The 11000-nt window shown below is 34.6% G+C and overlaps 1 protein-coding gene across 1 annotated transcript in view; it reads left to right on the forward strand.

The window, feature by feature from the left end:
- LOC129905614 (uncharacterized) overlaps positions 1 to 10733 on the forward strand; it is a 36569-nt gene extending 25836 nt beyond the window's left edge. Inside the window, exon 2 of the mRNA XM_055981141.1 lies at positions 6588 to 10733. Coding sequence (XP_055837116.1) covers positions 7294 to 10212 — 2919 coding nt within the window. The 5' untranslated portion in view covers positions 6588 to 7293 and the 3' untranslated portion in view covers positions 10213 to 10733. The remainder of the gene's footprint in view (positions 1 to 6587) is intronic.
- The last annotated feature ends 267 nt before the right edge of the window (positions 10734 to 11000 follow it).

Below are 11000 nucleotides of genomic sequence, written 5' to 3' on the forward strand. Positions count from 1 at the left end.
AATAATTCTCTTTGTGTCGGTTTATTATGTTGGTAACATGATCAATTTTTCATAATGACATTTTATAAATCTGTTGTTCTCTTGCTGTTTTATATTCAAATGATTTATGTTTTTTAAAGTTATTAAAGTCCTTATTTCTGAGTAAATTGTTTTTCCTCAAAATATATTTTATTTTTTAGCTTTGTTTTAGATTGGTATTTTTTTTTTTTTGTTATTTTTACTTTTTAATTTTAATAAACTTTATTTCTTGTTTCTTTCATAACTTATGTATGCCAAACAAATTTTTCAATACATTTTAAGGAATTAGCCTGGGTAACAGCAAGATAGATACAATTAAAAACTAGAGCCGCTTCATTTTGATAGACTATTTTTAAAGAAATATTAAAAAAAAAAATGGTTGTCTGCAAAGTCGGTTTACGGACGATGATTTTACGTGATAACGTCATAAGAACAGGTTGTGTGCTTAAAAAAAAAAGATATTTATAAATTTTATTACTTACCTATTTATTTCTCAACGTTCTTGTAAGAAAATTAAGAAGATAACAAATCTTATAGTAAAATACCTAAGATAAAGATTAAGACCTTACATATTTATGTCTGTATGTTTTGTTGAAAAACGGAATAACTCTTTGAATCAAATCATAACTTACAAGAAAAAGCTAAAAAATACCTTTTTTTAACCCTCTGTCGGCACGCGGGTGCGAATGTGGCAGGACAAAAATAAAAAATGGTCACAAAAAAGTGTCTTCATAAGGGTAAAAATAATTTTTTTGGAATTGTGAATAGAATATTCGAATTCCTCGAAAAATTCTACATCAATTTCATATATGATTCTCTATAAAATAGTAAGACCGAAAAAAGTTCTAGCGACATGAAAAAGCATACATCAAATTCGCAAAAAAGAGGTGTACCTACAGGGGGTTAGTTTTATTAATTTTTTTTATATAAAAAGCTTACAAAATTTAAATTTTTACAATGAGTAAAAGGTATAAAAATAATTTATTGAAAACAATGATTTTTCATGAAAAAAGTGCAAAAATCAAGCCTTTTTCTTCTAACACCATTAAATCCATTTTTGTACATGACAACTTATAGTTAAATTTATACCATCTGAAGGTCTATTGTTTCAGTTCCAAATATTCATATCAATCATGTCTGTACAACTTCTGCAAAAAGAGCAAGAATTATTCGATTACAAACAATTTTCATAAAAAAATCAATCTTTTTATCTTCTTACACAGTTAAATTCATTTTTTTATATGACAACCTATAATAAATTTTATATCATGTGAAAGCTTATTATTTCACCTTTTCTTTGACGTTTCAATCATATTTCACGAAAAATAGAGTGGCGAAAAATTTAGCGAAAAATTTTAATTTAGGAAATACTAAAAAACTACATAATACCTACTTAATTATTTAAATCTATTGGTGTTATTACTTAGCCAGTTAATTACTAGAAGATTTTTTGACGTATAAGCAAAACATATGCAAAACAGTTCGACCTTTTCAACCCCTAAACTAAGAGAATCAGTTGTAAAGGACGCTATTCTTGACTCAACACGTTAAAATTTCCCTTTTCCTTCTCATAACTCTCGTTGGAGAATTTCTATCTAATCATTCCTTATCTTAAAAATAAGATGCAGATTTAAGTACCTATTTTTTTTAAAGATTTTCCGGTTAGATTCGTACATAATAAAAAAAAAGTTACACATACGCCACAGTGACCCTTCTAGTAAAACCGCTACAACAAATCAAATATTAGTTATTTTTAACTTATTTCACCCATGGGAACAATCTGGTTTGGCGTTAAAGTAAGCTTATATGAGTATAAACTTACACCTACACACAAAATCAAAAAAGGCAACTTTTTGCAAACAAAAATACGTGTCACCGATAGCGAATTTAACTGCTTTCACAATGCAAAGCCCTAAATTTCACCTGTATCACGCACTTAAATCGAAAATTTAAATTTTAACGAAGTACTTATACACATATATACCAAAACAACAATAACAAAAAAACTCATTCACAACACCAACGGGGGCCCTTAACCTTATACTATAATAATAAGCACGCATTACCGCCATTCAACTAAAACGAACACGACCCATATTAATATAGCCCATAAGGATCAGGACAAACACTTTTCAACTTCTCCATTAATACATACAATTGTATTATACCTACGAGTACCTTGAAAAAAAACACCCAGATATTCCTTTTCTCCTCTCCCGCCTGCGATATAAATCTCTTGCCATTCTTCTGAGGGCAAAAATTTGTTCCTTCTGTATATTTATGTACTTCAGCGATACTTTTGAATTCTTAATCGCAAATTTCTATACACGTCATTGCCGCAACCGCATGTAGATGGTGTTCCTAAGATAAATCAATGATTAATGTTTTTTTTGTAAGGTTGGAACGAGAGTAGGTACCTAACCTAACCTACATCGTTATAATATGTGTATGGTATAAAAAGGTATACCTACAAGTTGAGAAAAAGTCTTCGGTTGGAAAGAGGTGCAAGTGCGTACCTAACTACGTACTAAGTTCATCGCCATTAAGTTTTCTCTCTAGTATACACTCGTATACCAACCTATTTTGAGGTTTTGGTTTTTGTGTTTTTCTTACAAGTTTAATGATTCGTGAAATAAGGTCATTTCGTTTAGCTTTTGTTTTCTGAATTTCAATTTTCTATTAAAACAAATTTGAATATAAAATAAAAATATTGGTAGAAAGGTTAAATATATAAGGTTTTCATGTGGATATAAAGTTAGAGTTTTAGAAAGGTCTAAAATAAAGGTCTAAAGGTCTAATCTGTGTTCATAAAATTTGTTAAAAAATAGAGAAGAAAATTTTAAGTGGAATACCTATACAACTCATAGAATCTACAATTGAGCTAGGAAAAAAGTTTTCTGGCAAGATATTTTTGCCACATGTTCGAGAACAGCAGATTTTAATTTTATTATTTAAAAAAATTTGTAATAGAATAGCTTGTAAAGAAATAAAGAAATCTATAAAATCTAAATCTAAAAAAAAACGTCTAGAAAGTTAACGACCCAATATTTTTCATGGCACCGAAAATGTAAATAGCTACATCAATTTATGTTAACATGACAGAATAGTCAACATGTTAAATTGTTTGAAAAAAAAAATTCTAGCCAACTAAAAATGAGTTACAAAAAGTGTTACACATACACCATAGTGACCATTCAAATTTAATAATTTGAAAAATTGTTAAAATTTTTGTACACACTGGTTTCGAGCTGATAGCTATGAAATGTTGAACTAGCCTTTTATATAAGAAACTGGGCCACACAAACAAGAAATCTAAGTGAGAAGTATCAGGTATAAAGTTTGACTGACAGCAACCAGAAACTATGTTACTAGTTTCAGAGATGTTACCAGTCACGATCCCATTCTACAGGGTGTTCCACAGTCACCGCCCCAAACGAAAAATATGGATTCCTGAGATCATTTTAAGTCAAAAAACTTAAGAGGTAATTTTCTCGTTTTCGTCCCGTTTTCGAGTTATGACAGTATTCGCAATTTTTGCTCACTTTTCCCTTATCTGGCTTTATCTTTGCCAAACTTCGTCTGATTCCTACAATTTATTACACTTTTAGTTTGTCTTAGAACTTTTTTTTCTGCGGACAACCGTTTATCTGCAATTTCACATCAAACGCAATTTTTTTCGTTTTTAAAGTTTTTTTTCACTTTCATATCATTTAAAAAAAAAAACACGTTTATGAGTATTAATTTTGTTTGGCTTATTATTAAAGCCCAGTTTATTTTCTTATAAAAACATTTTTTTATACTGAAATTAATTAACAAAAAAAAAAAGAGAATTTTAATAGGGTGTATGACAATTTAAAATGGTTTAAAAAACATTTTTACTTGCTCTATAGGGCAAGTATTGGTTTCGTGCAGAAAAAAAAATTTGAGGTTTTAATCAAAACCAACATTACGATGATGGAGAAGATCAAAAAAGTGGTTTTCGTCATGCCGTCCGTCGGTCTGTGCGTCTGTGCGTCCATCTGTATATCGAGCTTGGGCCTAAACGGATGGATGGATTTGCTTGAAACTTGGTACAGATGCTTTTTAGGTTATTCCTTAGGACCGTTTTTTTTTTAAATTTTTTTAATATCTCCTTTTTAACGCATATCTCCCATATAACATTTTCGAGGTATTGCAACTTTCTCGAAAACGGCTCTAACGGTTTTGATTAAGATAGACTTATTGATTCTTACAAAACTGCGTTTTTAGTTTTTCTCAAAAAATGCGGAGGACGAAAATATGGCGTTGCCGTTTTTCAAAAACTGACATATTTTTTAAGTTCATATATTTCATCAAAGCATAAGCCAATTTTATTCAAAATTTACAGACATCATAGGTATTGAAGTGTAAAATGTAAAAAAAAATGAAAAAAAAAGTTTTTCAAAAAATATTTCAAAAATTGAATTTTTTTAACTTCCGATTTTTTTTTTTTTTGTTTTTATTTTTTTTTTCTCCACAAAATCTTAAATTTCCTATAGATATTTAAGATAAATATACTTTGAACTACAAGAGCAAGTACGTGCGACCCAGTCGTGCATTTTATTTTACTTGCAAATACAACCTTATACAAGTTTCTAGCAGTTGATATTATATTTGGTTATTTTATACATGCATACCTAATTTTTTTTATAATAAAAATACATGACTTACACTTCGCCTGAATTGGGATCAAAACTGGGCCGTTCACCAAATAGATAAAAACAAAAATCAGCTTTCCAAATTTTGTATTTCAAAATTCTTCAAAAATTAAAAACAGAATTTTAAATTTTACTTCGGCAGAAATATCGACCCCAATCCAAATTTAACCTTTTCAATACAGAACGGAAAATCATGTAAAAAATATGATTTTATATCATCCAGGAAAATCTTTTTATTTGTCAAATGATGTTTTTATATTGAGATACCATTGAATAATTACAATAATTATTCATTACTATACCCATTAAAAGCTTCTAAAATTATCTAGAGTGAAACGTTGATTTCAGAATAAGAAACATAAAAACTGTAGGTAACAAGAACTGTACCCAATAAAAACTGCAAAAATGGTTTTATTTAACACGAAAATCAAGAAAGTTAAGAGTTTTTTTTTTTTTTTAGTATTATGTATTATTATTTTTTATTATTATTATTATTATATTGGATATAATTGGAGGGCTTATGATAACAAAAAGACATGAGTTTTAGTTAAAATTGAATTTTTATTTTAAGAACGAAAATTATCGGTATTTGCCCTATGAATAATATTGAAAAGCTTGTTTTTTTTCAAAAACGATTTCCATTACAAAAAATGTGCGGACATTGGCAAATAATACAAATTGAAAAGTTTTTGAATTTTTTTTGAAAATTTGCCTAAGTTAATCCAGTGATTCATTATATAATGAAAACGAAATAGTTAAAACGATATACCTACGGATAAAATTATGTAAAACTTTTCAAAAATATATTTTCCGAATTTTTTGACAAGAAACTAAAAATAAAAAAAAATAAAATGTAAGAATTCATCAAAATTGAAATCTTTTAAATGTTTTGTTAATATTTTTTGAAAAAAAAAAATTCAAAACCCTTAAAGCCGTAAAAAAAAAAACAAATTTTGATTAATTAAAAAAAAGTCATTCTAAACTAAGTTTGTATGCTATTTTGAAGTATTTCATGTTATTCATCATCTTTAACAATCTCCCGTTTTTTTTTTGAAATTGTATTTTCTAACAAAATTTGCATTTTTTTTTTCAAATCCAAAATTTTATTTTTGCAAAATTTTGTTCTTGATTAAATTTACAGAAAAGCATTTTTTAAAAAGGGGGAATGAAGTTTTTTGAATAGGATACTTTTCTTATTTTGTTTCAAGTTTTCAAAATAGCTACGATTTTTCGAACAAAAATGTTTTTTTAACTAACAAATATTTTAAATGAAATTAAAATTAAAAAAAAAAAACATGATTTTAAAAAAGAACTAAATATAAGAAAATATATTAATCTAAAATCTAAGATTTTCCAACTTTTTATTAGCAAGTTATAATAAATTTCTTCTAAAGAAAATAAAATAAAAAGTTTTTAATTAACAGATCTAACAACTTAATCTTCTTCCTCCATCTTTATTTTAAAGTTTATATAACCAACTTTTGCTTTTAGTCAAAAAAGAAGTGAACTATTTCCAAGTACCCTTAAGCTATTAACTCCCTAGGTACATATAATTAAAAATTCTTTCCGACACTTAAAAAATAAAAAAATAAAGAAATGAAGACAAAAAATTAAAAAAAAAAGAAACAGAAAGAATGCATTGGGGCAAATTTATTATATCCTAGTGCCTTCTTCGAACCAACTTTTTCTTTTGTTCTCACCTTGTGCTTGTGCATTCGACCCGGTCGGTTGGTCGCTTTGGTGTTGAGATTCTTTTGTGTTATAATAATCTCCCTCGTGCTGTCGTAATCAGCCGGATTCTTTTTGTTTTAACCATTTTTCTTCTTTTCTCTCAAAATAAAACAACAAAAAAATAACAAATCTTTTTTTTTTCTCCCTCTTTTTTTATTGCAGGAATCATCATCACCATTTTCTTCGTCTTCAACTTTATTTATACAACCCAAAGTCTAGAAATATCCTTAAGCTGGAAACTGTTGTGATAGCTGCGTTAATGGAGTATCCAAAGTGAAATGCCAGACTGAGTGACAGTTTGGGTAAAAGTAAGACAACGCCATTAGCACACAACGACGACTACACAAACTATAGTGACGACAACAAAGGTAAACGACGTGATTTCCCTAGACGGCAGCAGCCAGCAAAAACAACGACAGCCCCATTTCATCCCTCCATTCAGCGAATGTCGCAGCATTATCGCCTCAGTCTTCCAAAGAGGAGATGATGCAATTGTACATGTTAATTCAAAGTCCTTCCATCAAAATTTGACACTAAGGCGCACAGGAGCTCAAATGTCATACGCATCGACACCACCAGGTGGAGAAGCGACATGCGAAAAGCTGGTCGTGGTGACACTGACAGCAGCAGCGATAGAGAATACTTTATTCTGCTCCATCAATTCAAGGATTTGAATTAGAAGGGAGAGTTTTGTTTACCACAACAGACTAGTATCGTCCTTGTGCCTTTTTGTGGAGAGAAAGAGTAAAAGAGATAGAAAACATTTTCCAAGATAAATTTTACTTTATTTTTCGTCCTTTTCGGTTTTGAAAAAGGAGCAACAGGAGTACAAATAAAAAAAAAACGAAAACAAAAACAAGAATAGAAAATGATTTGTCATCCTGGCTGGCGTGAGATCAAGCAGCAACGACGAAGACCCGGCTACAACTCATGGCTGATAGTAGTCCTCCTTACACTTGTCACAAAGTTGGATGATAAATTGATACTTGCCTGTCCCTCAGATGTGTGCATCTGCAAATGGAAGGGCGGCAAGCAAACGGTCGAGTGTGGCAGCCAACAGCTTGCAGCCATACCCGAGGGCATGGATCCCGGCACACAGGTACTGAACTTTTCCGGAAACAGTTTGCAAGTCCTCCAATCCGAACGTTTCCTTCGCATGGACCTGCTTAATCTGCAAAAGATTTATCTGTCACGCAATCAACTGATACGAATTCATGAGAAAGCATTTCGAGGATTATCCAATCTGGTCGAGCTGGATTTGTCGGATAATTCATTGCAGCATGTACCCAGTGAGACATTCCAAGACTACACATCCTTGATGAGATTGTCGCTCAGCGGCAATCCAATACGTGAATTGAAAACATCAGCATTCCGACACTTATCGTTCCTAACCACACTCGAGCTTAGCAACTGCCAGGTGGAACGAATCGAAAACGAAGCCTTTATCGGAATGGACAATCTCGAGTGGCTTCGTTTGGATGGCAATCGTATTGGTTTTATCCAAGGAAGTCATATACTGCCCAAGTCCTTGCATGGGGTTAGTTTGCAGTCGAACCGATGGACATGCGACTGTCGACTGATTGACATGCATGCTTGGCTAGTCAACTACAATACCCCCCAGACTGAGGAGCCCAAATGCGTTGAGCCACCCCGACTGAAGGGCCAAGTGATAAAGGCTCTGAAAAAGGACGACTTGGCCTGCTTACCCGAGGTCACTCCCAAATCAACATACACCGAAATCTCGGAAGGCCGCAACATATCAATCATGTGCGTGGTAAGGGCACTCCCCGAACCCAGAGTCCTTTGGCTCTTCAACGGCCAAGTAATGACCAATGACAGCTTGCTAGACAACCTACACATGTTCTACTACATAGACGAATCTGGCGGGGAGGAGAAACGCAGTGAAGTCTTTATATACAATGTTGGACCCGAAGATAACGGGACATTCTCGTGTGTTGGCCAAAACATTGCCGGCACAACTTTCAGCAATTACACACTGAGAGTGATTATCAAGGAGCCACCCGTAGTAAAGGAGGTATCCTTTCCCAAAGACTACATGAACTACATCATAGCCAGCAGCCTGGGAGCATCGGTTATATTTGTCGTCCTCCTGTGTACGGTTGTGATCAAGTGCCGGCAAAAGAAGAAGCCAAAGATGAAAAACAAGCCCCAGGAGACCCACACAACCACAAATGACAATGGCATGATGAAGTGCTCGTCCATAATCAACGGCGAGGAAGAATTGTCCTCGCCAAAGATGGCCAAAGAGAATGGTGTCGTTATCGGTGGCCAGATGAAACAGAATCTCATGATGTACGCTCCTGTTGCCCATCACATCATGGATAACGGAAGCATGCAATTGACATCGAGTGGAGCACCAACACCACCCCTAATCGGTGGCAGCAATGATGGGAGACATCCTTTGGGGATGATAAGCGGTAGTATAGCATATTGTTCGCCACCGTCGTCGGTGCGCAATTACCAGGAGAAAAATCCGGACCTGATCAACGATGCCGAGAGTGTAAAGAACAAATTGAAGGCTTCAGCCTCAGATTGTGGCGGCGGCGGTGGTGGGGCAGAGTATGAGGTAAACAGCGATTGTTCCGGACCATGTAGCATACCGCCTGGGGGTGGCGGTGGTGCCTTTGACAACTGCTACCAACTATCGAATCAATTTGGCTCTCAAATTATTCGACCGAGCAGTGGTGTGGCACATGCTCGTTTTACCGCTGCCATGTCAACAATTCCTAGGGGATTGCATCTAAAGGCGATGAATAGTAGTGGCAGTATTGGGGGCGGTGGTGGCAACCAACATCAGGTGGATGTGCATTTAAATCCTGTGTGCTTCCTGGGACAAGACGGCTTCGCCTATGACTTTAGTAACAATCACTTGCAGCAGCAGCAGCAACAACAGCAGGCGGTGCAATCCAATCAGCAACAGCACTTTTATCGTACACTGCCACACAACAGGGCCCACAAGCAGCAGCAGTTCGCTGCATCAGCAGCTAATCCAGGTACCCGTTATAGCTTGGAAGCGGAATTCCTTCAACGCACCGGAACACCAACTTATGAGAAATACCACCTACCACACGTTCGGTTCACGGCCGAGGGATATCCGGTTCATCCAATTGTGCAATACCCATCTCCACCGGAGGGCTATAAGGCTGATTATAGTGAACAGCATCATCAGCAGCAGCAGCCAGCAATGTTGGCAACACAACAAACAGCAGCAACTATATGCAGCACAACGAGTTCGGGCTTCCAGCAGTGGCCACCATGTCTGCCGGGCTATCATGCTCAACCAATCCGATATCCGCCAGGAGCAATGACAACTTCAACTATGCAATCCTTACAACAGCAGCAGCAGCCACAGTCAATTGTGTCCTCGCCACCAACACCACAGCAGAAACAGCAACAACAACAAAAACAATTGTCAAACTCTTCTGCGAACGGAACTGGGCCAACAGCATCAGCAGCTACTGGAGGAACAACCAGCATTAGCGGCACCACTATCAATCAGGTACCAGTGACCTCGAGTCACACGCAAACCAACACAAGCAGCACGGCGACCTCAACGTTCGAGGTAAAGAAGCGATGCGTGGGCGCTCAAACAACCGACATGGAGTCGTCCTCTCCCATACCGGAGGGTGATGAGGAGATGCTACCAATGCCGGCAGGCCAACAACAGCAGGAATCATCATCTAAATTACGTCATTTGACGGGACCGCTGGCTGATAGTCCCGACGAGGGTTATGTTGGCGATTCGCAGGAGGGCTCAGATATTTGACAGAGGGACGATGATGGTTCGACGTACGTAAGTGCTGGTTGTCTTGATGATTCAGTTGCTCTATAAAAGAACGAATATCTCTAACAGCAATATGTATCTATCAAAAACTGTAAGTAGGGTATTAATATCAGAGAAAAACAAACACACATATACACAAAAACACACTTATATACGCATGTTAGTGGTGATGGTAGGTTTTTTTTGTGAAAAATAAAGCTTTGCAATTGAAGTTTCGTTGCCATCAATCGAAAAGTTTTGCGGAGCACAGAAATATAAGATAGACAGTTCGACTAAAGTTACAAATGAGATGGATTCTTTCATTGGAATTGCTTATATGTGAGTAGGGTGTCGTTGTTGTCTCGTCCTTTAAACATGTATAGGTACATGAGAATTTCACTATTTGACGGGCCCAGAAGTAGTGTGGTGGTGATAATTGAAAAAGTTTTCATCTAATTTAAAGTTTATCTTTCGTTAAGTTTTTTTTCTGCTTTTTATTTAGATTTTTTTTTTGTTTTGCTTATATTTGAACTCTATAGCTGTCACTCACACATTAAATAAAATCCTTTGTATATCCTTGTTGTTTATGGTGTAGCTGACGTATGTATCCTTGGTTTTTTTTTTTTTTTTTTTTTTTTAAACAATTTCATATTATTATTCGATGCGGAGCGGTGTGGTAGCTGACGTTCAATGTCTGTGTGTTGTTCCACACGTGTTGAACGTGAACGTGAAAAAGTTTTCATTTGTGTTTGAATATTTTCCTTCAAACTATTTAATGAAATGAGACTTGA

Source organism: Episyrphus balteatus, chromosome 1 (genome assembly GCF_945859705.1).
Source record: "Episyrphus balteatus chromosome 1, idEpiBalt1.1, whole genome shotgun sequence".
In the NCBI taxonomy this organism is placed as follows: Eukaryota; Metazoa; Arthropoda; class Insecta; order Diptera; family Syrphidae; genus Episyrphus; species Episyrphus balteatus.